At 49.0% G+C, this 27,080-nt stretch overlaps 1 protein-coding gene across 1 annotated transcript; it reads left to right on the forward strand.

The window, feature by feature from the left end:
* Window positions 1-105: 105 nt before the first annotated feature.
* Window positions 106-23,139, forward strand: LOC311119715 (uncharacterized protein). The gene is made up of 14 exons (XM_084194378.1): window positions 106-178; window positions 673-815; window positions 896-1,167; window positions 1,285-1,628; window positions 3,744-4,097; window positions 5,810-5,904; window positions 6,958-7,106; window positions 7,248-7,332; window positions 7,446-7,540; window positions 8,306-8,440; window positions 10,388-10,523; window positions 12,303-12,504; window positions 12,798-12,895; window positions 22,831-23,139. The coding sequence occupies exons 1-14, from the start codon at window positions 121-123 to the stop codon at window positions 22,951-22,953; spliced, it is 2,289 nt and encodes a 762-aa protein (XP_084050504.1). The 5' UTR covers window positions 106-120; the 3' UTR covers window positions 22,954-23,139.
* Window positions 23,140-27,080: the final 3,941 nt, after the last annotated feature.

Below are 27,080 nucleotides of genomic sequence, written 5' to 3' on the forward strand. Positions count from 1 at the left end.
GCGTTCCTAAGCGACACCGGATGTAAACATAACCTGCATCGCGGCAGAACGGAAGTTGTCTGACGTCACGTGAAAAGGGCCTATTTGTCACTTCCGGTTCGTCTTCATCGGAAGAAAAAAATGGCTGACATGGACGAACTGTTCGGGAGTGATGGGGACAGCGACAACGAACAAAGAGGTAAAGTTAGCCATCAAAATGCTGTTCAGAAAAGTTTGCTAAACACGTCTAACGTCACGCTAGACGAATAGCGTCGTGCAGTTACAGCTAGCAAGCTAGCTAATGTGATCTAGCTAAGGCCGGTTGGCTGATGCTAGCTAAGCTAACGTTAAGTAGCTAGTAAAGAGGACCTTTGTGAGAATATCCATCAACAACCTAACTAGGAACAAAATAGCCAAGTTGGCCTGCTAGGCAGAGCCAGTACTTACTTGGTCCAGCACACTAGCTAGCTAACAAACCAAGCTCTCCTTAGAAAGTGTGTGTGTGTGCCAGCGAGAGTATGTGTGTGAGTAGCTAACGTTAGTATTTGTGTTTATTTCACATGTATGTACATTTCCCCTCTGCTAACATGACTGTTTGTCTGTCTCTCTCTGTCTGTGTGTGTGTGTGTGTGTGTGTGTGTGTGTGTGTGTGTGTGTGTGTGTGTGTGTGTGTGTGTGTGTGTGTGTCCTCAGCAGTGGCGTCTGGCTCTGGTTCGGGTTCTGACTCTGAGCCGGAGGTGCCCCGGTCCCGTTCCCATTCCCATAGTAACGCCTCCGGCAGTGACAGCGAGAGAGATGAGGATTTAGGACGAGACGGGGTAAAGCCCAACACCAAGGTGAGGTCCAGTTGGTTCAGTACATACACACACAGGAAACACTCTTAGCCTCAATAATGACATATAACTCTATGAACCAGGAGCTGTTTGGGGATGACAGTGAAGAGGAACGCCATAGCCAACACAGCGACAACCAATCAAACCTGTCAGAACGCTCAGGAAACCAGTCAGACGCCAGCATGCACTCGGAGCCCGAGGACAACGACCAGTCCGATGCGGAGCAGCACAGTGGGTCGGAGAGAGGGCACCGGGAGGAGGAGGAAGATGGAGATCGAAGGTCAGAGGCAGGCAGTCCAGTATCGGGGGCAGGGAGCCCCAGGTCTGTGAGGGGCAGCGCTCGCTCTGAGAAGAGGTGAGGAGGAGGAGGAATGATAATGGAATGGGTTTTCACCAGGTATTGAAAGCACTTTGAGTGAAAACAAATTTCATTGGAATGTACGTAATGCATAATAACTTGTTTTCCCGCCAGTGTCCATAGTGACCCCGGAACCCCCCACTCGGCGCCCGGCACCCCCCACTCGGCGCCAGGCACTCCCCAGTCTATCCCCGGCACCCCCCAGTCTATCCCCGGCACCCCCCAGTCTGTCCCCGGCACCCCCCAGTCTGTCCCCGGCACCCCCCACTCAGGGCCCGGAACACCCCACTCAGATGGGGAGGGGTCAGGCAGGGAGAACCAATCAGGTGACGAAAAGTGGGGAGGAGGGGCTAAGAGTGACCAATCAGAGGACGAGGAGGAGAAGCGGCACCAATCGGACGAAGAGAGAGAGAATTCTGATGAGGACGGGGCGGGGCATAGGAGCAGGAATAAGTCAGGTATTAAAGAGAGTGTGTATGTGTGTCTGGTCTGAAGGACCTTCCTTTAGCCACTCACTAGATCAGGGTTCTTCAATTCCGGTCCTGGAGGGCCGAAACACTTCTGTTTTTTATTTCTACCTGGTAGTTAATTGCACTCACCTGGTGTCCCAGGTCTGAATTAGCCCCTGATTAGAAGGAGAGGATGAAAAACAGAGGTGTTTCGGCCCTCCAGGACCAGAATTGAAGAACCCTGCACTAGATCATCCTTTGAGTTTGAAAAGAAAACTGTTGCAACCTTCAGCAACATCTGCTTTACTATTGCATTAATGTTCTCTATCAGGCTTTGTCAATGATATTGTTGTATCACATCCTAGATGGCATTGTTTTTTCCCCATTGTGTCCTTGAACAAGTCACTTAACCCCTTGACTTTTTCCACGTTTTGTTACGTTACAGACTTATTCTAAAATTAATTCAAAAATATATATATTTCATCAATATACACACAATACCCCATAATGACAAAACAAAAACAGTTTTTTAGAAATTTTAGCAAATGTATAAATATCACATTTCCATAAGTATTCAGACCCTTTACACAGTACTTTGTTGAAGCACCTTTGGCAGTGATTACAGCCTCGAGTGTTCTTGCGTATGACGCTTGAAGCTTGGCACACCTGTATTTGGGGAATTTCTCCCATTATTCTCTGCAGATCCTCTCAAGCTCTGTCAGGTTGGATGGGGAGCATCACTGCACAGCTATTTTCAGGTCTCTCCAGAGATGTTCGATCGGGTTCAAGCCCAGGCTCTGGCTGGGCCACTCAAGGACATTCAGAGACTTGTCCCGAAGCCACTCCTGCGTTGTCTTGGCTGTGTGTTTAGGGTCGTTGTCCTGTTGGAAGGTGAACCTTCGCCCCAGTCTGAGGTCCTGAGCGCTCTGGAGCAGGTTTTCATCAAGGATCTCTCTGTACTTTGCTCCGTTCATCTTTCCCTCGATCCTGACTAGTCTCCCAGTCCCTGCCGCTGAAAAACATCCCCACAGCATGATGCTGCCACCACCATGCTTCACCGTAGGGATGGTGCCAGGTTTCATCCAGACGTGACACTTGGCATTCAGGCCAAAGAGTACAATCTTTGTTTCATCAAACCAGAGAATCTTGTTTCTCATGGTCTGAAAGTCCTTTAGGTGCCTTTTGGCAAACTCCAAGTGGGCTGTCATGTGCCTTTTACTGAGGAGTGGCTTCCGTCTGGTTACTCTTTCATAAAGGCCTGATTGGTGGAGTGCTGCAGAGATGGTTGTCCTTCTGGAAGGTTCTCCCATCTCCACAGATTAACTCTGGAGCTCTGTCAGAGTGACCATCTGGTTCTTGGTCACCTCCCTGACCAAGGCCCTTCTCCACCGATTGCTCAGTTTGGCCGGGCGGCCAGCTCTAGGAAGAGTCTTGGCGGTTCCAAACTTCTTCCATTTAATAATGATGGAGGCCACTGTGTTCTTGGGGACCTTCAATGCTGCAGACATTGTTTGGTACCCTTCACCAGATCTGTGCCTCGACACAATCCTGTCTCGGAGCTCTAAGGACAATTCCTTCGACCTCATGGCTTGGGTTTTGCTCGAACATGCACTGTCAACTGTGGGATCGATTGTCCAATCAATTGAATTTACCACAGGTGGACTCCAAGTTGTAGAAACATCTCAAGGATGATCAATGGAAAGAGGATGCACCTGAGCTCAATTTCGAGTCTCATAACAAAGGGTCTGAATACTTACATAAATAAGGTATTTCTGTTTTTCATTTTGAATAATGTGCAACAATTTCATAATACTGTTTTCGCTTTGTCATTAAGGGGTATTGTGTGTAGATTGAGGATTTGTATTTATTTAATCCATTTTAGAATAAGGCTGTATGTAACGTAACAAAATGTGGAAAAAGTCAAGGGGTCTGAATACTTTCCGAATGCACTGTATGTATGTGTATGTCTTTTCAGAGGTGTTGGGTTAAAAGGGGAAGTAACATTTCGGTTGGACCTTGTGTGGAATTGACCAATAAAGTGATCATAAATCTTTGTGTAGCGCAATGACTGGAAGTCTACAGGAGAATTATACAAATTAAATGATGTGTGTGTGTGTGCTTCAGAGTTTGCGAAGGGCAGTGACAGCGAGGATGACTTCATTGGACGGAAGAACAAGAAGATGGCGGCGTCTGCCTCAGACTCTGACAGCGACGTTGGAGCCAAGAAGATGGCGGCGTCTGCCTCAGACTCTGACAGCGACGTTGGAGCCAAGAAGATGGCGGCGTCTGCCTCAGACTCTGACAGCGACGTTGGAGCCAAGAAGATGGCGGCGTCTGCCTCAGACTCTGACAGCGACGTTGGAGCCAAGAAGATGGCGGCGTCTGCCTCAGACTCTGACAGCGACGTTGGAGCCAAGAAGATGGCGGCGTCTGCCTCAGACTCTGACAGCGACGTTGGAGCCAAGAAGAAAGGAAAAGGTAAACCTAGATCTGAAGGAGGGTTGCAAAAAGAACTTCCCCAAAAATCCCTGCTTTTCCAGAAGTCCTGGTTAGAGGGTCCCGGATTTCCTGCTTATCCCCTCCTGAATCCGGGACTCTTCCAACCGGGATTTCTGGAAAACGTGGGTATTTTGAAAAATGTACTGCATTTTTGCAACCCTAATCTGAAGTCCTACACGTGGTCTTCTCAACATACTAGAGGAGAAGATCCAAGTTTCCTCCATTTTTTTTTTTTCATTTTTTTTTTTTCTTGAGCGGATGTTCCGGTCAGGGGGCCGGAACATAATTAGAAATAATTTGTAGACTGCAAATTGACCACAAGAAGCCCAAACAGATATAATAGTTGACTAAAACATAATCATTTCAAACCCTGCTTACATTTGTATGCGATCACGTGTCTCTATAATGTGTGGGAATACTTGGGAACCGATTTCCAAATTTAAAATCACTTGGAGCTGATTTCCTGGTATTATTAGTCTTTTATGTCCAGCAATAATAAATAAAGAAAAAAGAAAAAAAAAATCTCAACTTTGGGGGGCCAAATAAAACCATTTGGCCTGTGGGCCTCCAGTTGGGGAACCCTGATATATACTGTATAACGGGGGTATTTGGAAATAGCCACAGGATGGTTTTGCAATACCGTTGTGACTATATATAATTTATTTAATTAATTAGAATATTTGTAGCTACTTTTTTATGTAAAGAAATACAGTACCTGCAGTCAACTGGTGCAATATGTTAGTAGATAAACCAGATGGCGTTCTTCATTTCACCTGTCACATTAATTTTACATTAGGAAGCTTTACCGGTAGTCCCCAGTTACTGGTGTGCGGCATGCGCCAGGGGATTTAGTTACAGTATGGATTTCACATACTAAATATTTGCCTGCTAAATATCTTATAACTATTAAGTTAACTGTCTAAAAAGTGCTAAACGCTCTGCAGTTGTGATTTGGTTTGCTAATTTAGTAGCTAGTTAGCTATCTAGCTAAGTGGTTAGCTTCTTCCAAAATCAAGCTTCTCTTGGTATCAGCAGAGAATCCCCTCCTGGATCACGAGCCTTGCTGGCTAATATTAGTTTTCTGCGTGCAGCAAATTGTGAGTAGCATTTTTGAGTTACTTTAATAACTTTATGAGCTGAGATGTTTGTTCTGCAAATAGTTTGTCAGGAGAATTTTAAAATGTTCGCAATGCACTTGTTAGCATTTAGCTATCATTCACTATGGGATTTTACATGTACTTGTTGGCATTGGTAACCTTCAGATTTCAGAGGCTCAGTGGGGTTGGAAAATAGCGCCCCTTGTGTTCAGTGCCGGTATTACTGAATATCCCGGGATGGCACAAGGTCGGTATGACAATCTGGATACCGCCCAAGCCTCCTCCGATGCGCTTTGAGAAGGAGGCGGGGAATCAGGGTATAATCCCTCTATGTTCAACTGCTACCTGTTACGGGTCAGAGGTTAGGGGTCAGAGGTCAGCGGTTAGGGGTCAGCGGTTAGGGGTCAGCGGTTAGGGGTTAGGGGTCAGAGGTTAGAGGTTAGGGGTCAGGGTTAGAGGTCAGAGGTTAGGGGTCAGAGGTTAGGGGTCAGGGTTAGAGGTTAGGGGTCAGAGGTTAGGGGTCAGGGTTAGAGGTTAGCGGTTAGGGGTTAGGGGTTAGGGGTCAGGATTCATCTCTCTCCATCTCTTCCTCAGGTAAGAAGCCAGCAGCAGACGACCTGTTTGGAGAGGCAGACGACATCTCATCAGACAGTGATGCTGAGAAACCCCCCACTCCAGGACAACCCCTGGTGAGAGTAACTTTACCCCCCACTCCAGGACAACCCCTGGTGAGACACACTTTACCCCCCACTCCAGGACAACCCCTGGTGAGAGTAACTTTACCCCCCCACTCCAGGACAACCCCTGGTGAGAGTAACTTTACCCCCCACTCCAGGACAACCCCTGGTGAGAGACACTTTACCCCCCACTCCAGGACAACCCCTGGTGAGAGTAACTTTACCCCCCACTCCAGGACAACCCCTGGTGAGAGTAACTTTACCCCCCCCACTCCAGGACAACCCCTGGTGAGAGTAACTTTACCCCCCACTCCAGGACAACCCCTGGTGAGAGTAACTTTACCCCCCCACTCCAGGACAACCCCTGGTGAGAGTAACTTTACCCCCCACTCCAGGACAACCCCTGGTGAGAGTAACTTTACCCCCCACTCCAGGACAACCCCTGGTGAGAGTAACTTTACCCCCCCACTCCAGGACAACCCCTGGTGAGAGTAACTTTACCCCCCCACTCCAGGACAACCCCTGGTGAGAGTAACTTTACCCCCCACTCCAGGACAACCCCTGGTGAGAGTAACTTTACCCCCCACTCCAGGACAACCCCTGGTGAGAGTAACTTTACCCCCCCCACTCCAGGACAACCCCTGGTGAGAGTAACTTTACCCCCCACTCCAGGACAACCCCTGGTGAGAGTAACTTTACCCCCCCCACTCCAGGACAACCCCTGGTGAGACACACTTTACCCCCCCCACTCCAGGACAACCCCTGGTGAGAGTAACTTTACCCCCCACTCCAGGACAACCCCTGGTGAGAGTAACTTTACCCCCCACTCCAGGACAACCCCTGGTGAGAGTAACTTTACCCCCCACTCCAGGACAACCCCTGGTGAGAGTAACTTTACCCCCCACTCCAGGACAACCCCTGGTGAGAGTAACTTTACCCCCCACTCCAGGACAACCCCTGGTGAGAGTAACTTTACCCCCCCACTCCAGGACAACCCCTGGTGAGAGTAACTTTACCTCTGCATGTTACAAGAACTAATAATGAAGCTTGTCTGTGTCTCTCCAGGACCAGGAGGAGGGTGTGGAGGGGGATCACGCTGAGGAGGAGCCCGTCCCAGAGACTCGTATCGAGGTGGAGATTCCTAAAGTCAGCACGGATCTAGGATCAGACCTCTACTTCGTCAAACTACCCAACTTCCTCTCTGTTGAGCCCAGGTTAGACACACCCCAGCTGGTCCCAGTTCACTCCCTAACCCTTACCGTTCCATGTTAACAGATCTGAAGGGTCTGGATAGGTAGAAGCAGTGTCTTCACTCTGAACTGTGTGTCTAATGTGATGTGTTCCTCCCTGTTCAGACCCTTTGACCCTCAGTACTATGAGGATGAGTTTGAGGATGAGGAGATGTTGGATGAAGAGGGTCGGACCAGGCTCAAACTGAAGGTGTGTGTCTGCAGTGTGTGTGTGTGTGTGTGTGTGTGTGTGTGTGTGTGTGTGTGTGTGTGTGTGTGTGTGAGAGAGTGACGTGACGTGACGTGACCATGTTCTGTGTTCAGGTTGAGAATACTATCCGGTGGAGAGCCAAGAAGGGGGAGGAGGGGGGCGACGCCAGAGAGAGTAACGCCCGCATCGTCAAGTGGTCTGACGGCAGGTCAGCGCACACACACACACACACACACACCACTGCAAGGTCCTCAGAGGGCTGGAGGAAGAGGAGAAACACTGGACAGCTGATGATTGTGAATGATTGAATAATTCATTCATTGATTTGACCATGTGAAATCTGTGTTTACGTGTGTGTATGTATCTGTGTTCTCTCTCCACAGCATGTCTCTCCACCTGGGTAATGAGGTGTTTGATGTGTATCTGTGTTCTCTCTCCACAGCGTGTCTCTCCACCTGGGTAATGAGGTGTTTGATGTGTATCTGTGTTCTCTCTCCACAGCATGTCTCTCCACCTGGGTAATGAGGTGTTTGATGTGTATCTGTGTTCTCTCTCCACAGCATGTCTCTCCACCTGGGTAATGAGGTGTTTGATGTGTATCTGTGTTCTCTCTCCACAGCATGTCTCTCCACCTGGGTAATGAGGTGTTTGATGTGTATCTGTGTTCTCTCTCCACAGCATGTCTCTCCACCTGGGTAATGAGGTGTTTGATGTGTATCTGTGTTCTCTCTCCACAGCATGTCTCTCCACCTGGGTAATGAGGTGTTTGATGTGTATCTGTGTTCTCTCTCCACAGCGTGTCTCTCCACCTGGGTAATGAGGTGTTTGATGTGTATCTGTGTTCTCTCTCCACAGCATGTCTCTCCACCTGGGTAATGAGGTGTTTGATGTGTATCTGTGTTCTCTCTCCACAGCGTGTCTCTCCACCTGGGTAATGAGGTGTTTGATGTGTATCTGTGTTCTCTCTCCACAGCATGTCTCTCCACCTGGGTAATGAGGTGTTCGATGTGTATAAAGCTCCTCTCCAGGGAGACCACAACCACCTGTTCATCAGACAGGGGACTGGGTTACAGGGACAGGCTGTGTTCAAGACCAAACTCACCTTCAGGTAACTCTGTCAACACACACACACACACACCTTGCCCTCTGTCTGAACGCCAAGCCAAAGCTCTGACAGACATCATGCACCAAATAGAAGAACACGGTCCAGATTTAATAGTGAACAACAACAACAGTGTCTAAGCAGAGCTCTGTTCAGACATGTCTTATCTGAGGGAACAGAACAGAGTGGGTAAGTGTGTGTTAGTGTCTGCTTTTAGCCAAGCTGCTTACAGAACAGTTGTTTTGATGGGGTCTTACCTTAGAACGTGACTTACTAGATGTCATGGGGCTTTACCTTCTGATACAGCATTGTTTGTATTCATTATCAGGGTAGAACTATTTGTTTTGGTCGAGAATTAAGGTTCAGTGTTACTTGTTTTGGTAAAGTATTAGAATAGAAGGTGACTTGTTTTGGTAAAGTATTAGAATAGAACGTGACTTGTTTTGGTAAAGTATTAGAATAGAAGGTGACTTGTTTTGGTAAAGTATTAGAATAGAAGGTGACTTGTTTTGGTAAAGTATTAGAATAGAAGGTGACTTGTTTTGGTAAAGTATTAGAATAGAAGGTGACTTGTTTTGGTAAAGTATTAGAATAGAAGGTGACTTGTTTTGGTAAAGTATTAGAATAGAAGGTGACTTGTTTTGGTAAAGTATTAGAATAGAACGTGACTTGTTTTGGTAAAGTATTAGAATAGAAGGTGACTTGTTTTGGTAAAGTATTAGAATAGAAGGTGACTTGTTTTGGTAAAGTATTAGAATAGAAGGTGACTTGTTTTGGTAAAGTATTAGAATAGAAGGTGACTTGTTTTGGTAAAGTATTAGAATAGAAGGTGACTTGTTTTGGTAAAGTATTAGAATAGAAGGTGACTTGTTTTGGTAAAGTATTAGAATAGAAGGTGACTTGTTTTGGTAAAGTATTAGAATAGAACGTGACTTGTTTTGGTAAAGTATTAGAATAGAAGGTGACTTGTTTTGGTAAAGTATTAGAATAGAAGGTGACTTGTTTTGGTAAAGTATTAGAATAGAAGGTGACTTGTTTTGGTAAAGTATTAGAATAGAAGGTGACTTGTTTTGGTAAAGTATTAGAATAGAAGGTGACTTGTTTTGGTAAAGTATTAGAATAGAAGGTGACTTGTTTTGGTAAAGTATTAGAATAGAAGGTGACTTGTTTTGGTAAAGTATTAGAATAGAAGGTGGCTTGTTTTGGTAAAGTATTAGAATAGAAGGTGACTTGTTTTGGTAAAGTATTAGAATAGAAGGTGACTTGTTTTGGTAAAGTATTAGAATAGAAGGTGACTTGTTTTGGTAAAGTATTAGAACAGAACGTGACTTGTTTTGGTAAAGTATTAGAATAGAAGGTGACTTGTTTTGGTAAAGTATTAGAATAGAAGGTGACTTTTTTTGGTAAAGTATTAGAATAGAAGGTGACTTGTTTTGGTAAAGTATTAGAATAGAAGGTGACTTGTTTTGGTAAAGTATTAGAACAGAACGTGACTTGTTTTGGTAAAGTATTAGAATAGAAGGTGACTTGTTTTGGTAAAGTATTAGAATAGAAGGTGACTTGTTTTGGTAAAGTATTAGAATAGAAGGTGACTTGTTTTGCTACAGAATTATGAGACGTTGTTCCTCTTTCAGTCTGAAGGAAAAAGCATGAATATCTGTTTTTGAGATATAAGCCCATTATTGTGTGTGTTCTCTCTCTCTCCAGACCCCACTCGACAGACAGCGCTGAGATATAAGCCCATTATTGTGTGTGTTCTCTCTCTCCAGACCCCACTCGACAGACAGTGCTGAGATATAAGCCCATTGTTGTGTGTTCTCTCTCTCCAGACCCCACTCGACAGACAGCGCTGAGATATAAGCCCATTATTGTGTGTGTTCTCTCTCTCCAGACCCCACTCGACAGACAGCGCTGATATAAGCCCATTATTGTGTGTGTTCTCTCTCTCTCCAGACCCCACTCGACAGACAGCGCCACCCACAGGAAGATGACCCTCTCTCTGGCCGACCGCTGTTCTAAAACCCAGAAGATCAGAATACTGCCCATGGCTGGACGAGACCCTGAGTCTCAACGCAGCGAGATGATCAAGGTAACATGCAGGACTGTGTGATTTCATATTGGATGTAATGTAATAAGGTTATGAGGTGTGTAATGTTAGTAGAACTACACTGAATATAAATATGAACGCAAAAATGCAACATTTTAAAAGATTTTACTGAGTTACAGTTCATATAAGTAATTCATTAGGCCCTAATCTATGGATTTCACATGACTGGGAATATAGATATGCAGCTGTTGGTCAAAGATGCCTTAAAAAAAGACAACCAGTCAGTATCTGGTGTGACCACCATTTGCCTCATGCAACTGTCCTTCACGTAGAGTTGATCAGGCTGTTGATTGTGGAATGTTGTCCCACTCCTCTTCAATGGCTGTGCGAAGTTGCTGGATATTGGCAGGAACTGGAACACGCTGTCGTACATTTTGATCCAGAGCATCCGAAACATGCTCAATGGGTGACATGTCTGGTGAGTATGCAGGCCATGGAAGAATTGGGACATTTTCAGCTTCCAGGAATTGGAATTGTGTACATGTCCTTGCTACCTGGGGCCGTGCATTATCATGCTGAAACATGAGGTGATGGCGGCGGATGAATGGCACGTCAATGGGCCTCAGGATCTCTTGAAGGTTATCTCTGTGCATTCAAATTGACATCAATAAAAGGTAATTGGGTTCGTTGACTGTAGCTTATGCCTGCCCATACCATAACCCCACCACCACCATGGGGCACTCTGTTCATAACGTTCACATCAGCAAACCACTCGCCACACAACGCCATACACACGGTCTGCCATCTGCCCAGTACAGTTGAAACCGGGATTTATCCGTGAAGAGCACACTACTCCAGTGTGCCAGTGGCCATCAAATGTGAGCATTTGTCCACTGAAGTTGGTTACGACGTCGAACTGCAGTCAGGTCAAGACCCTGGTGAGGATGACGAGCATGCAGATGAGCTTCCCTGAGACGGTTTCTTACAGTTTGTGCAGAACTTCTTTGGTTGTGCAAACCCACAGTTTCATCAGCAGTCCGGTGGCTGGTCTCAGACGATCCCGCAGGTGAAGAAGCCGGATGTGGAGGTCCTGGGCTGGCGTGGTTACACGTGGTCTGCGGTTGTGAGGCCGGTTGGACGTACTGCCAAATTCTCCAAAACGACGTTGGAGGCTTATGGTAGAGAAATTAACATGACATTCTCTGGACATTTCTGCAGTCAGCATGGCAATTGCACGCTCCCTCAAAACTTGAGACAACTGTGGCATTGTGTTGTGTGACCAAACGGCACATTTTAGAATGGCCTTTTATTGTCCCCAACACAAGGTGCACCTGTGTAAGGATCATGCTGTTTAATCAGCTTCTTGATATGCCACACCTGTCAGGTGGATGGATTATCTTGGCAAAAGGAGAAATTCTCACTAACAGGGATGTAAACACATTTGAGAGAAATGTGCGTGTGGAAAATGTCTAGGATCTTTTTATTTCAGCTCATGAAACATGGGACCAACACTTTACATGATGTGTTTATATTTTTGTTCAGTGTAGTAACTACGGTTTGGAGAGGAGACAGACTTTCTGTTGTTACTAGAAACACTGACTGGGCTGATATTGCTGAATACACTGTCCTATATCTGTCCTATATGTTCACAGAACATTTCAAATAGACAGGACAACACCTTATCTCATGAGGGGTTAAAATGTTGACCCGTCTCTCCTCCTCTCCTCCTCCCTCCCTCCTCCCTCCCCCTCCCCCTCCCTCCCCCTCCCCCCCCCCCCCCCTCCCCTCCCCTCCCTCCTCCTCCCCTCCCTCCCCCTACAGAAAGAAGAGGAGCGTCTGCGGGCGTCTATCCGTCGTGAGGGCCAACAGCGGCGGATGAGAGAGAAGCAGCACCAACGAGGGCTGAGCGCCGGTTACCTGGAGCCTGATCGCTATGACGACGATGAGGAGGGGGATGAGTCAGTCAGCCTGGCCGCCATCAAGAGCAAATACAAGGGGGGAGGAGGAGCAGGAGGACTGAGGGGTGAGGAGACACAACACACATCTAGACACACACACACACACAACCCGTCTAAACGCAGACACAACCAGATCAAATCCAGGCGAGGAGGAGAAGGCCTGAGGAGACAGAGAAACCATGTTAAATGTGTCCTCTCCCTCCTCTCCTCTATCCATCCCCCTCTAACTCTACCCTGCTTCCTCCCTCCGTCCTCCCTCGCTCAACCCCTTCCATCTCCTCCGCTCTCCCTCTTCCTTCCTCTCTTCTGTTCCCCTCCTCTTCTATCCCTCCCCTCTCTCCTCCCTCCCTCCATCCAGAGGAGCGTGCTAGGATCTACTCGTCTGACAGCGATGAGGGTTCTGATGATGACAAAGCCCAGAGACTGCTCAAGGCCAAGAAACTAGACTCTGATGAGGTGGGTCACACACACACACACACAGGTGTAAGTACAGTAAGCGAATGGAGAGATGCGTTGTGACAGAGGGTGCAGTCCTATGTTCTAGCAGCAGAAGACAGTGTGACAGAGGGTGCAGTCCTATGTTCTAGCAGCAGAAGACAGTGTGACAGAGGGTGCAGTCCTATGTTCTAGCAGCAGAAGACAGTGTGACAGAGGGTGCAGTCCTATGTTCTAGCAGCAGAAGGCAGTGTGACAGAGGGTGCAGTCCTATGTTCTAGCAGCAGAAGACAGTGTGACAGAGGGTGCAGTCCTATGTTCTAGCAGCAGAAGACAGTGTGACAGAGGGTGCAGTCCTATGTTCTAGCAGCAGAAGACAGTGTGACAGAGGGTGCAGTCCTATGTTCTAGCAGCAGAAGACAGTGTGACAGAGGGTGCAGTCCTATGTTCTAGCAGCAGAAGACAGTGTGACAGAGGGTGCAGTCCTATGTTCTAGCAGCAGAAGGCAGTGTGACAGAGGGTGCAGTCCTATGTTCTAGCAGCAGAAGACAGTGTGACAGAGGGTGCAGTCCTATGTTCTAGCAGCAGAAGACAGTGTGACAGAGGGTGCAGTCCTATGTTCTAGCAGCAGAAGACAGTGTGACAGAGGGTGCAGTCCTATGTTCTAGCAGCAGAAGACAGTGTGACAGAGGGTGCAGTCCTATGTTCTAGCAGCAGAAGACAGTGTGACAGAGGGTGCAGTCCTATGTTCTAGCAGCAGAAGACAGTGTGACAGAGGGTGCAGTCCTATGTTCTAGCAGCAGAAGACAGTGTGACAGAGCGTGCAGTCCTATGTTCTAGCAGCAGAAGACAGTGTGACAGAGGGTGCAGTCCTATGTTCTAGCAGCAGAAGACAGTGTGACAGAGGGTGCAGTCCTATGTTCTAGCAGCAGAAGACAGTGTGACAGAGGGTGCAGTCCTATGTTCTAGCAGCAGAAGACAGTGTGACAGAGGGTGCAGTCCTATGTTCTAGCAGCAGAAGGCAGTGTGACAGAGGGTGCAGTCCTATGTTCTAGCAGCAGAAGACAGTGTGACAGAGGGTGCAGTCCTATGTTCTAGCAGCAGAAGACAGTGTGACAGAGGGTGCAGTCCTCTGTTCTAGCAGCAGAAGACAGTGTGACAGAGGGTGCAGTCCTATGTTCTAGCAGCAGAAGGCAGTGTGACAGAGGGTGCAGTCCTATGTTCTAGCAGCAGAAGACAGTGTGACAGAGGGTGCAGTCCTATGTTCTAGCAGCAGAAGACAGTGTGACAGAGGGTGCAGTCCTATGTTCTAGCAGCAGAAGACAGTGTGACAGAGGGTGCAGTCCTATGTTCTAGCAGCAGAAGACAGTGTGACAGAGGGTGCAGTCCTATGTTCTAGCAGCAGAAGACAGTGTGACAGAGGGTGCAGTCCTATGTTCTAGCAGCAGAAGACAGTGTGACAGAGGGTGCAGTCCTATGTTCTAGCAGCAGAAGACAGTGTGACAGAGGGTGCAGTCCTATGTTCTAGCAGCAGAAGACAGTGTGACAGAGGGTGCAGTCCTATGTTCTAGCAGCAGAAGACAGTGTGACAGAGGGTGCAGTCCTATGTTCTAGCAGCAGAAGACAGTGTGACAGAGGGTGCAGTCCTCTGTTCTAGCAGCAGAAGACAGTGTGACAGAGGGTGCAGTCCTATGTTCTAGCAGCAGAAGGCAGTGTGACAGAGGGTGCAGTCCTATGTTCTAGCAGCAGAAGACAGTGTGACAGAGGGTGCAGTCCTATGTTCTAGCAGCAGAAGACAGTGTGACAGAGGGTGCAGTCCTATGTTCTAGCAGCAGAAGACAGTGTGACAGAGGGTGCAGTCCTATGTTCTAGCAGCAGAAGACAGTGTGACAGAGGGTGCAGTCCTATGTTCTAGCAGCAGAAGACAGTGTGACAGAGGGTGCAGTCCTATGTTCTAGCAGCAGAAAACAGTGTGACAGAGGGTGCAGTCCTATGTTCTAGCAGCAGAAGACAGTGTGACAGAGGGTGCAGTCCTATGTTCTAGCAGCAGAAGACAGTGTGACAGAGGGTGCAGTCCTATGTTCTAGCAGCAGAAGACAGTGTGACAGAGGGTGCAGTCCTATGTTCTAGCAGCAGAAGACAGTGTGACAGAGGGTGCAGTCCTATGTTCTAGCAATAGAAGACAGTGTGACAGAGGGTGCAGTCCTATGTTCTAGCAGCAGAAGACAGTGTGACAGAGGGTGCAGTCCTATGTTCTAGCAGCAGAAGACAGTGTGACAGAGGGTGCAGTCCTATGTTCTAGCAGCAGAAGACAGTGTGACAGAGGGTGCAGTCCTATGTTCTAGCAGCAGAAGACAGTGTGACAGAGGGTGCAGTCCTATGTTCTAGCAGCAGAAGACAGTGTGACAGAGGGTGCAGTCCTATGTTCTAGCAGCAGAAGACAGTGTGACAGAGGGTGCAGTCCTATGTTCTAGCAGCAGAAGACAGTGTGACAGAGGGTGCAGTCCTATGTTCTAGCAGCAGAAGACAGTGTGACAGAGGGTGCAGTCCTATGTTCTAGCAGCATAAGACAGTGTGACAGAGGGTGCAGTCCTATGTTCTAGCAGCAGAAGACAGTGTGACAGAGGGTGCAGTCCTCTGTTCTAGCAGCAGAAGACAGTGTGACAGAGGGTGCAGTCCTATGTTCTAGCAGCAGAAGGCAGTGTGACAGAGGGTGCAGTCCTATGTTCTAGCAGCAGAAGACAGTGTGACAGAGGGTGCAGTCCTATGTTCTAGCAGCAGAAGACAGTGTGACAGAGGGTGCAGTCCTATGTTCTAGCAGCAGAAGACAGTGTGACAGAGGGTGCAGTCCTATGTTCTAGCAGCAGAAGACAGTGTGACAGAGGGTGCAGTCCTATGTTCTAGCAGCAGAAGACAGTGTGACAGAGGGTGCAGTCCTATGTTCTAGCAGCAGAAGACAGTGTGACAGAGGGTGCAGTCCTATGTTCTAGCAGCAGAAGACAGTGTGACAGAGGGTGCAGTCCTATGTTCTAGCAGCAGAAGACAGTGTGACAGAGGGTGCAGTCCTATGTTCTAGCAGCAGAAGACAGTGTGACAGAGGGTGCAGTCCTATGTTCTAGCAGCAGAAGACAGTGTGACAGAGGGTGCAGTCCTATGTTCTAGCAGCAGAAGACAGTGTGACAGAGGGTGCAGTCCTATGTTCTAGCAGCAGAAAACAGTGTGACAGAGGGTGCAGTCCTATGTTCTAGCAGCAGAAGACAGTGTGACAGAGGGTGCAGTCCTCTGTTCTAGCAGCAGAAGACAGTGTGACAGAGGGTGCAGTCCTATGTTCTAGCAGCAGAAGGCAGTGTGACAGAGGGTGCAGTCCTATGTTCTAGCAGCAGAAGACAGTGTGACAGAGGGTGCAGTCCTATGTTCTAGCAGCAGAAGACAGTGTGACAGAGGGTGCAGTCCTATGTTCTAGCAGCAGAAGACAGTGTGACAGAGGGTGCAGTCCTATGTTCTAGCAGCAGAAGACAGTGTGACAGAGGGTGCAGTCCTATGTTCTAGCAGCAGAAGACAGTGTGACAGAGGGTGCAGTCCTATGTTCTAGCAGCAGAAGACAGTGTGACAGAGGGTGCAGTCCTATGTTCTAGCAGCAGAAGACAGTGTGACAGAGGGTGCAGTCCTATGTTCTAGCAGCAGAAGACAGTGTGACAGAGGGTGCAGTCCTATGTTCTAGCAGCAGAAGACAGTGTGACAGAGGGTGCAGTCCTATGTTCTAGCAGCAGAAAACAGTGTGACAGAGGGTGCAGTCCTATGTTCTAGCAGCAGAAGACAGTGTGACAGAGGGTGCAGTCCTATGTTCTAGCAGCAGAAGACAGTGTGACAGAGGGTGCAGTCCTATGTTCTAGCAGCAGAAGACAGTGTGACAGAGGGTGCAGTCCTATGTTCTAGCAATAGAAGACAGTGTGACAGAGGGTGCAGTCCTATGTTCTAGCAGCAGAAGACAGTGTGACAGAGGGTGCAGTCCTATGTTCTAGCAGCAGAAGACAGTGTGACAGAGGGTGCAGTCCTATGTTCTAGCAGCAGAAGACAGTGTGACAGAGGGTGCAGTCCTATGTTCTAGCAGCAGAAGACAGTGTGACAGAGGGTGCAGTCCTATGTTCTAGCAGCAGAAGACAGTGTGACAGAGGGTGCAGTCCTATGTTCTAGCAGCAGAAGACAGTGTGACAGAGGGTGCAGTCCTATGTTCTAGCAGCAGAAGACAGTGTGACAGAGGGTGCAGTCCTATGTTCTAGCAGCATAAGACAGTGTGACAGAGGGTGCAGTCCTATGTTCTAGCAGCAGAAGACAGTGTGACAGAGGGTGCAGTCCTCTGTTCTAGCAGCAGAAGACAGTGTGACAGAGGGTGCAGTCCTATGTTCTAGCAGCAGAAGGCAGTGTGACAGAGGGTGCAGTCCTATGTTCTAGCAGCAGAAGACAGTGTGACAGAGGGTGCAGTCCTATGTTCTAGCAGCAGAAGACAGTGTGACAGAGGGTGCAGTCCTATGTTCTAGCAGCAGAAGACAGTGTGACAGAGGGTGCAGTCCTATGTTCTAGCAGCAGAAAACAGTGTGACAGAGGGTGCAGTCCTATGTTCTAGCAGCAGAAGACAGTGTGACAGAGGGTGCAGTCCTATGTTCTAGCAGCAGAAGGCAGTGTGACAGAGGGTGCAGTCCTATGTTCTAGCAGCAGAAGACAGTGTGACAGAGGGTGCAGTCCTATGTTCTAGCAGCAGAAGACAGTGTGACAGAGGGTGCAGTCCTATGTTCTAGCAGCAGAAGGCAGTGTGACAGAGGGTGCAGTCCTATGTTCTAGCAGCAGAAGACAGTGTGACAGAGGGTGCAGTCCTATGTTCTAGCAGCAGAAGACAGTGTGACAGAGGGTGCAGTCCTATGTTCTAGCAGCAGAAGACAGTGTGACAGAGGGTGCAGTCCTATGTTCTAGCAGCAGAAGACAGTGTGACAGAGGGTGCAGTCCTATGTTCTAGCAGCAGAAGACAGTGTGACAGAGGGTGCAGTCCTATGTTCTAGCAGCAGAAGACAGTGTGACAGAGGGTGCAGTCCTATGTTCTAGCAGCAGAAGACAGTGTGACAGAGGGTGCAGTCCTATGTTCTAGCAGCAGAAGACAGTGTGACAGAGGGTGCAGTCCTATGTTCTAGCAGCAGAAGACAGTGTGACAGAGGGTGCAGTCCTATGTTCTAGCAGCAGAAGACAGTGTGACAGAGCGGTGCAGTCCTATGTTCTAGCAGCAGAAGACAGTGTGACAGAGGGTGCAGTCCTATGTTCTAGCAGCAGAAGACAGTGTGACAGAGGGTGCAGTCCTATGTTCTAGCAGCAGAAGACAGTGTGACAGAGGGTGCAGTCCTATGTTTCTAGCAGCAGAAGCAGTGTGACAGAGGGTGCAGTCCTATGTTCTAGCAGCAGAAGGCAGTGTGACAGAGGGTGCAGTCCTATGTTCTAGCAGCAGAAGACAGTGTGACAGAGGGTGCAGTCCTATGTTCTAGCAGCAGAAGACAGTGTGACAGAGGGTGCAGTCCTATGTTCTAGCAGCAGAAGACAGTGTGACAGAGGGTGCAGTCCTATGTTCTAGCAGCAGAAGACAGTGTGACAGAGGGTGCAGTCCTATGTTCTAGCAGCAGAGACAGTGTGACAGAGGTGCAGTCCTATGTTCTAGCAGCAGAAGACAGTGTGACAGTGGGTGCAGTCCTATGTTCTAGCAGCAGAAGACAGTGTGACAGAGGGTGCAGTCCTCTGTTCTAGCAGCAGAAGACAGTGTGACAGAGGGTGCAGTCCTATGTTCTAGCAGCAGAAGACAGTGTGACAGAGGGTGCAGTCCTATGTTCTAGCAGCAGAAGACAGTGTGACAGAGGGTGCAGTCCTATGTTCTAGCAGCAGAAGACAGTGTGACAGAGGGTGCAGTCCTATGTTCTAGCAGCAGAAGACAGTGTGACAGAGGGTGCAGTCCTATGTTCTAGCAGCAGAAGACAGTGTGACAGAGGGTGCAGTCCTATGTTCTAGCAGCAGAAGACAGTGTGACAGAGGGTGCAGTCCTATGTTCTAGCAGCAGAAGACAGTGTGACAGAGGGTGCAGTCCTATGTTCTAGCAGCAGAAGACAGTGTGACAGAGGGTGCAGTCCTATGTTCTAGCAATAGAAGACAGTGTGACAGAGGGTGCAGTCCTATGTTCTAGCAGCAGAAGACAGTGTGACAGAGGGTGCAGTCCTATGTTCTAGCAGCAGAAGACAGTGTGACAGAGGGTGCAGTCCTATGTTCTAGCAGCAGAAGACAGTGTGACAGTGGGTGCAGTCCTATGTTCTAGCAGCAGAAGACAGTGTGACAGAGGGTGCAGTCCTCTGTTCTAGCAGCAGAAGACAGTGTGACAGAGGGTGCAGTCCTATGTTCTAGCAGCAGAAGGCAGTGTGACAGAGGGTGCAGTCCTATGTTCTAGCAGCAGAAGACAGTGTGACAGAGGGTGCAGTCCTATGTTCTAGCAGCAGAAGACAGTGTGACAGAGGGTGCAGTCCTATGTTCTAGCAGCAGAAGACAGTGTGACAGAGGGTGCAGTCCTATGTTCTAGCAATAGAAGACAGTGTGACAGAGGGTGCAGTCCTATGTTCTAGCAGCAGAAGACAGTGTGACAGAGGGTGCAGTCCTATGTTCTAGCAGCAGAAGACAGTGTGACAGTGGGTGCAGTCCTATGTTCTAGCAGCAGAAGACAGTGTGACAGAGGGTGCAGTCCTCTGTTCTAGCAGCAGAAGACAGTGTGACAGAGGGTGCAGTCCTATGTTCTAGCAGCAGAAGGCAGTGTGACAGAGGGTGCAGTCCTATGTTCTAGCAGCAGAAGACAGTGTGACAGAGGGTGCAGTCCTATGTTCTAGCAATAGAAGACAGTGTGACAGAGGGTGCAGTCCTATGTTCTAGCAGCAGAAGACAGTGTGACAGAGGGTGCAGTCCTATGTTCTAGCAGCAGAAGACAGTGTGACAGAGGGTGCAGTCCTATGTTCTAGCAGCAGAAGACAGTGTGACAGAGGGTGCAGTCCTATGTTCTAGCAGCAGAAGACAGTGTGACAGAGGATGCAGTCCTATGTTCTAGCAGCAGAAGACAGTGTGACAGAGGGTGCAGTCCTATGTTCTAGCAGCAGAAGACAGTGTGACAGAGGGTGCAGTCCTATGTTCTAGCAGCAGAAGACAGTGTGACAGAGGGTGCAGTCCTATGTTCTAGCAGCAGAAGACAGTGTGACAGAGGGTGCAGTCCTATGTTCTAGCAGCAGAAGACAGTGTGACAGAGGGTGCAGTCCTATGTTCTAGCAGCATAAGACAGTGTGACAGAGGGTGCAGTCCTATGTTCTAGCAGCAGAAGGCAGTGTGACAGAGGGTGCAGTCCTATGTTCTAGCAGCAGAAGACAGTGTGACAGAGGGTGCAGTCCTATGTTCTAGCAGCAGAAGGCAGTGTGACAGAGGGTGCAGTCCTATGTTCTAGCAGCAGAAGACAGTGTGACAGAGGGTGCAGTCCTATGTTCTAGCAGCAGAAGACAGTGTGACAGAGGGTGCAGTCCTATGTTCTAGCAGCAGAAGACAGTGTGACAGAGGGTGCAGTCCTATGTTCTAGCAGCAGAAGACAGTGTGACAGAGGGTGCAGTCCTATGTTCTAGCAGCAGAAGGCAGTGTGACAGAGGGTGCAGTCCTATGTTCTAGCAGCAGAAGACAGTGTGACAGAGGGTGCAGTCCTATGTTCTAGCAGCAGAAGACAGTGTGACAGAGGGTGCAGTCCTATGTTCTAGCAGCAGAAGGCAGTGTGACAGAGGGTGCAGTCCTATGTTCTAGCAGCAGAAGGCAGTGTGACAGAGGGTGCAGTCCTATGTTCTAGCAGCAGAAGACAGTGTGACAGAGGGTGCAGTCCTATGTTCTAGCAGCAGAAGACAGTGTGACAGAGGGTGCAGTCCTATGTTCTAGCAGCAGAAGACAGTGTGACAGAGGGTGCAGTCCTATGTTCTAGCAGCAGAAGACAGTGTGACAGAGGGTGCAGTCCTATGTTCTAGCAGCAGAAGACAGTGTGACAGAGGGTGCAGTCCTATGTTCTAGCAGCAGAAGACAGTGTGACAGAGCATGCAGTCCTATGTTCTAGCAGCAGAAGACAGTGTGACAGAGGGTGCAGTCCTATGTTCTAGCAGCAGAAGACAGTGTGACAGAGGGTGCAGTCCTATGTTCTAGCAGCAGAAGACAGTGTGACAGAGGGTGCAGTCCTATGTTCTAGCAGCAGAAGACAGTGTGACAGAGGGTGCAGTCCTATGTTCTAGCAGCAGAAGGCAGTGTGACAGAGGGTGCAGTCCTATGTTCTAGCAGCAGAAGACAGTGTGACAGAGGGTGCAGTCCTATGTTCTAGCAGCAGAAGACAGTGTGACAGAGGGTGCAGTCCTCTGTTCTAGCAGCAGAAGACAGTGTGACAGAGGGTGCAGTCCTATGTTCTAGCAGCAGAAGGCAGTGTGACAGAGGGTGCAGTCCTATGTTCTAGCAGCAGAAGACAGTGTGACAGAGGGTGCAGTCCTATGTTCTAGCAGCAGAAGACAGTGTGACAGAGGGTGCAGTCCTATGTTCTAGCAGCAGAAGACAGTGTGACAGAGGGTGCAGTCCTATGTTCTAGCAGCAGAAGACAGTGTGACAGAGGGTGCAGTCCTATGTTCTAGCAGCAGAAGACAGTGTGACAGAGGGTGCAGTCCTATGTTCTAGCAGCAGAAGACAGTGTGACAGAGGGTGCAGTCCTATGTTCTAGCAATAGAAGACAGTGTGACAGAGGGTGCAGTCCTATGTTCTAGCAGCAGAAGACAGTGTGACAGAGGGTGCAGTCCTATGTTCTAGCAGCAGAAGACAGTGTGACAGAGGGTGCAGTCCTATGTTCTAGCAGCAGAAGACAGTGTGACAGAGGGTGCAGTCCTATGTTCTAGCAGCAGAAGACAGTGTGACAGAGGGTGCAGTCCTATGTTCTAGCAGCAGAAGACAGTGTGACAGAGGGTGCAGTCCTATGTTCTAGCAGCAGAAGACAGTGTGACAGAGGGTGCAGTCCTATGTTCTAGCAGCAGAAGACAGTGTGACAGAGGGTGCAGTCCTATGTTCTAGCAGCAGAAGACAGTGTGACAGAGGGTGCAGTCCTATGTTCTAGCAGCAGAAGACAGTGTGACAGAGGGTGCAGTCCTATGTTCTAGCAGCAGAAGACAGTGTGACAGAGGGTGCAGTCCTATGTTCTAGCAGCAGAAGACAGTGTGACAGAGGGTGCAGTCCTATGTTCTAGCAGCAGAAGGCAGTGTGACAGAGGGTGCAGTCCTATGTTCTAGCAGCAGAAGGCAGTGTGACAGAGGGTGCAGTCCTATGTTCTAGCAGCAGAAGACAGTGTGACAGAGGGTGCAGTCCTATGTTCTAGCAGCAGAAGACAGTGTGACAGAGGGTGCAGTCCTATGTTCTAGCAATAGAAGACAGTGTGACAGAGGGTGCAGTCCTATGTTCTAGCAGCAGAAGACAGTGTGAATCACTACATATAGGAATCTAGTTCAGGTAACAAAGCACTTTGAGGCAGATCTGAAGTGAGTCAAATATCACATTTCTCCTGTTTCTCTCCCCCTTCTTTCATTCTCCCCTCTCTTTCTCCCCCCTCTTTCTTTCTCCCTTTTTCTCCCCCTCTCTCTCTTTCTCCCCCCTCTCTTTCTCCCCCCTCTCTTTCTCCCCCCTCTCTTTCTCCACCCTCTCTTTCTCCACCCTCTCTCTCTCCCCCCTCTCTTTCTCCCTCCTGTCTCTCCCCCCTCTCTCCTGTCTCTCTCTCCCCCCTCTCTCCTGTCTATCTCCCCTCTCTCTCCTCTTTCTCTCTCCCCCCTCTCTTTCTCCCCCCTCTCTCCTGTCTCTCTCTCCCCCCTCTCTCCTGTCTCTTTCCCCCCTCTCTCTAGGAAGGGGAGAGTTCATTGAAGAGGAAGGCTGGGGAGGATGAGGAGGAGGAGGTGGAACCCAAGAAGGCCAAGAAATATGTCATCAGTGATGAAGAGGAGGAGGAGGAGGAAGATGATGAATGATGTCATTTTTTACCATACCACTGTATTATCAGTGTTTTGTTCTGTCCAATGCGTCGCGGTGTAGACAAGAAACCTTTCATTTGTGGTTTGTATATTTTCTAATGATTGTGTGAGAGAGAGAGCGCTCTGTACAGCTGTAGTTACGGAATAAAGGATCAGATGAACTAGGTGTTTATCTCAATGACCAAACCTCAGTCTCTTTGTTATCTTTGTTTAAAAGTTCAGTTTTACTTTTGTTTTTGTTTGAGATGTCCATTTTCTAATCGAGGTTAAAGATGGAGAGTTGAAGGGGGGGTAGTGATGAGAGTGAGAGGTGTGAGGGACAGTGTTGGAGAGAGATGGTAGGTGGGGAGTTGAGGAGGGGATGGACAGTGTCTGTCTAACCTCTTCTGTAACAGTAGATACTGTTCAATCCATCTGGCACAGAGTATAAATTGAGGGTTGATGGGTGAGTGGAGAGAGGGGGGCGTGTCCAGTCTTGGTGGAGAGAGGGGGGCGTGTCCAGTCTTGGTGAAGAGATGGGGGCGTGTCCAGTCTTGGTGGAGAGATGGGGGCGTGTCCAGTCTTGGTGGAGAGAGGGGGGCGTGTCCAGTCTTGGTGGAGAGAGGGGGGCGTGTCCAGTCTTGGTGGAGAGAGGGGGGCGTGTCCAGTCTTGGTGGAGAGAGGGGGGCGTGTCCAGTCTTGGTGGAGAGAGGGGGGCGTGTCCAGTCTTGGTGAAGAGAGGGGGGCGTGTCCAGTCTTGGTGAAGAGAGGGGAGCGTGTCCAGTCTTGGTGAAGAGATGGGGGCGTGTCCAGTCTTGGTGAAGAGAGGGGGGCGTGTCCAGTCTTGGTGAAGAGAGGGGGGCATGTCCAGTCTTGGTGAAGAGAGGGGGGCGTGTCCAGTCTTGGTGAAGAGAGGGGGGCGTGTCCAGTCTTGGTGAAGAGAGGGGGGCGTGTCCAGTCTTGGTGAAGATCTCATCTCAAAACCCATTGAATGAGAAGGAGACGAGGAGGATGGACATCTTCCCTTTGTCACAAGCTGTCAGTAGATCTAGTTTAATCCAGCTGTCTGAGAGAATGGGAGAGAGAGAGGGGTGAGGAGAATGGGGGAGAGAGAGGTGAGGAGAATGGGGGAGAGAGAGGTGAGGAGAATGGGGGAGAGAGAGGTGAGGAGAATGGGGGGGAGAGAGAGGTGAGGAGAATGGGGGGGAGAGAGGTGAGGAGAATGGGGGGGAGAGAGGTGAGGAGAATGGGGGGGAGAGAGATGTGAGGAGAATGGGGGGGAGAGAGAGGTGAGGAGAATGGGGGAGAGAGAGGTGAGGAGAATGGGGGGGAGAGAGCGGTGAGGAGAATGGGGGGGGAGAGAGAGGTGAGGAGAATGGGGGGGAGAGAGAGGTGAGGAGAATGGGGGGGAGAGAGCGGTGAGGAGAATGGGGGGGGGAGAGGTGAGGAGAATGGGGGGGAGAGAGAGGTGAGGAGAATGGGGGGGAGAGAGAGGTGAGGAGAATAGGGGGGAGAGAGAAGTAGAGTCCTCTGAGTGTGTAGAGTCCTGTCAGTGTGTAGAGTCCTGTCAGTGCAGTGTGTAGAGTCCTGTCAGTGTGTAGAGTCCTGTCAGTGTGTAGAGTCCTGTCAGTGTGTAGTGTGCCCCTCTACACACAGAGAGAGAACAGCCCCTGTGTGGTGAGTGATTTTGAAGGAGTCAGGCGCAGGAGGGTAAATCACAGAATAAAGGGTTTATTCGGAAAACACAGCGGTACGCAGCAATGCGTCAAACACTACACTGCGTAAATCAGGTGCACTGGGAAACAACAAGGCACTCAGGTGAAATATCCTGACGATACAAAATACAAGCAGCTCCACCGAGCTAAACTGACCTCCACAATAAACAATCACACACAAAGACAAGGGGGCAGAGGGAACACTTATACAGGGACTGATGAGGGGATATGAACCAGGTGTGTGTAACAAACAAGACAAGACAAATAGAATGATGAGATGAGGAGCGGCAGTGGCTAGAAGGCCGGTGACGACGAACGCCGAAGCCTGCCCAAACAAGGAGAGGAGGCAGTTTCGGAGGAAGTTGTGACACCCTGTGAGGCAGCCCCAGCCAGACAGAACCGGTCGTGGTTAATCAGAACACAGGGCAGTAAAAAGGAGATTAAAGTGTTGTTACGTAAAATGACCCTGTTGTTTTTCCCTAGACAACAGCAGCTCTGTTCCACACAGACACACGGCATGCTTCTTAGTGGCTCAGCCTGCTTAGGCCCAGAGTAGAACAACAACATGGACCTTTCACTGATATTGATCACATCCCTAACTGCCGGTGTGTGTGTCTGTGTGTGTGTGTGACAGAGAAAGTGTTCGGACATTGAGACAGATCTTAGTGCTTCTGCTAACACCCAGAGGAACACACAAACACACAGACACAGACAGACACATAGACACAGACACACACACAGACAGACAGACACACACACAGACACAGACACACAGACACAGACAGACACACACACACACACTATTCTAAAAGTAGTGCACTAAAGGGATAGGGTGCCATTTGGGACTGATCCCTGGAGTGTCTGAGAGTCATTTGGGAGAGAGACCTGGAGTGTCAGAGTCATTTGGGACAGAGCCCTGGAGTGTCTGAGAGTCATTTGGGACAGAGCCCTGGAGTGTCTGAGAGTGTGAGTTTACTGGTGTAATTAGCTGACTCATGTCTGGGGTTAGAGTCTGGGTGGTTATGATTTGGGTACAGTCCCATCCAGGACCAGCCCTACCATACTGTCAGCTGATACCAGGCGTGTGTGTCATTGATACTATATTGTGTTAATTCTACTGTGTGTGTGTGTGTGTGTGTGTGTGTGTGATCTGACACCAGACAATCACATGTAGGGCTGTTTATAATACAGGTGGGTCATTCATGTCTCATTATCTGATATGTGTGTATAGATATTGTGTGTGGAGAGTGTGTAGAGAGATTGTGTGTGGAGAGAGTGTTTAGAGTGTGTGTGTAGAGTGTGTAGAGAGATTGTGTGTGTAGAGTGTGTGTAGAGTGTGTGTGTGTGGAGGGAGTGTGCTGTAAGTGGTGTGTACCTGTACCTGTGCCTTTGTGTTTGTGTGTGAGAAACATTGTTGTAAAAACGTGTGTGTGTGTGCTCCGTTCTCTCTGTCAGACTGTAGTATCATGAAACAATGTAGCCAACAGACAGGAGGGAAGAGAGACAGGAGAGAGAGGAGAGAGACAGGAGAGAGACAGGAGAGAGAGAGAGGAGAGGAGTGGGGGGGGAGAAGAGCTGGCACAGCTATGGACACATACGGCAGGGGTGCTGCAGCATTTCATCCTACCATGTTACTCTCCCCCCTCCTTCCCTCCCTTCTCTCTCTTTTCCCCTCTCTTTCCATCTCTCTCTATCTCGCTCCCTCCCTCCCCCTATCTCTCTCTTTCTCTCTCTTCCTCCCCTACCCCTCCCCCTCTCTCTCTCTGCAGGGCTGACATCACAGTTGTTAGAAAGCAAAGCAGTGCATAGCAGACATGCTCCCTGGCCTGAGGAACACCCTGCAGGTATAAGTCATCTGAGGTGATGTCACGCTGGTGTCATGCAGGGTGAAGATAAAGGCTGAAGTCATATGGAGGAATCAGGAACGAGGTAGTGTCATGCAGGGTGAAGGTAAAGGATGAAGTCATATGGAGGAATCAGGAATCAGGTAGTGTCATACATGGTGAAGATAAAGGATGAAGTCATATGGATGAATCAGGAACGAGGTAGTGTCATGCAGGGTGAAGATAAAGGCTGAAGTCATAAAGAGGAATCAGGAACGAGGTAGTGTCATGCAGGGTGAAAATAAAGGATGAAGTCATAAAGAGGAATCAGGAACGAGGTAGTGTCATGAAGGGTGAAGGTAAAGGATGAAGTCTTATGGAGGAATCAGGTAGTGTCATACATGGTGAAGATAAAGGATGAAGTCATATGGAGGAATCAGGAACGAGGTAGTGTCATGCAGGGTGAAGATAAAGCATGAAGTCATAAAGAGGAATCAGGAACGAGGTAGTGTCATGCAGGGTGAAGATAAAGAATGAAGTCATTTGGAGGAATCAGGAACGAGGTAGTGTCATGCAGGGTGAAGATAAAGGATGAAGTCATATGGAG

This window comes from Coregonus lavaretus, assembly GCF_964263955.1.
Source record: "Coregonus lavaretus genome assembly, contig: HAP1_SCAFFOLD_290, whole genome shotgun sequence".
Classification (NCBI taxonomy): Eukaryota; Metazoa; Chordata; class Actinopteri; order Salmoniformes; family Salmonidae; genus Coregonus; species Coregonus lavaretus.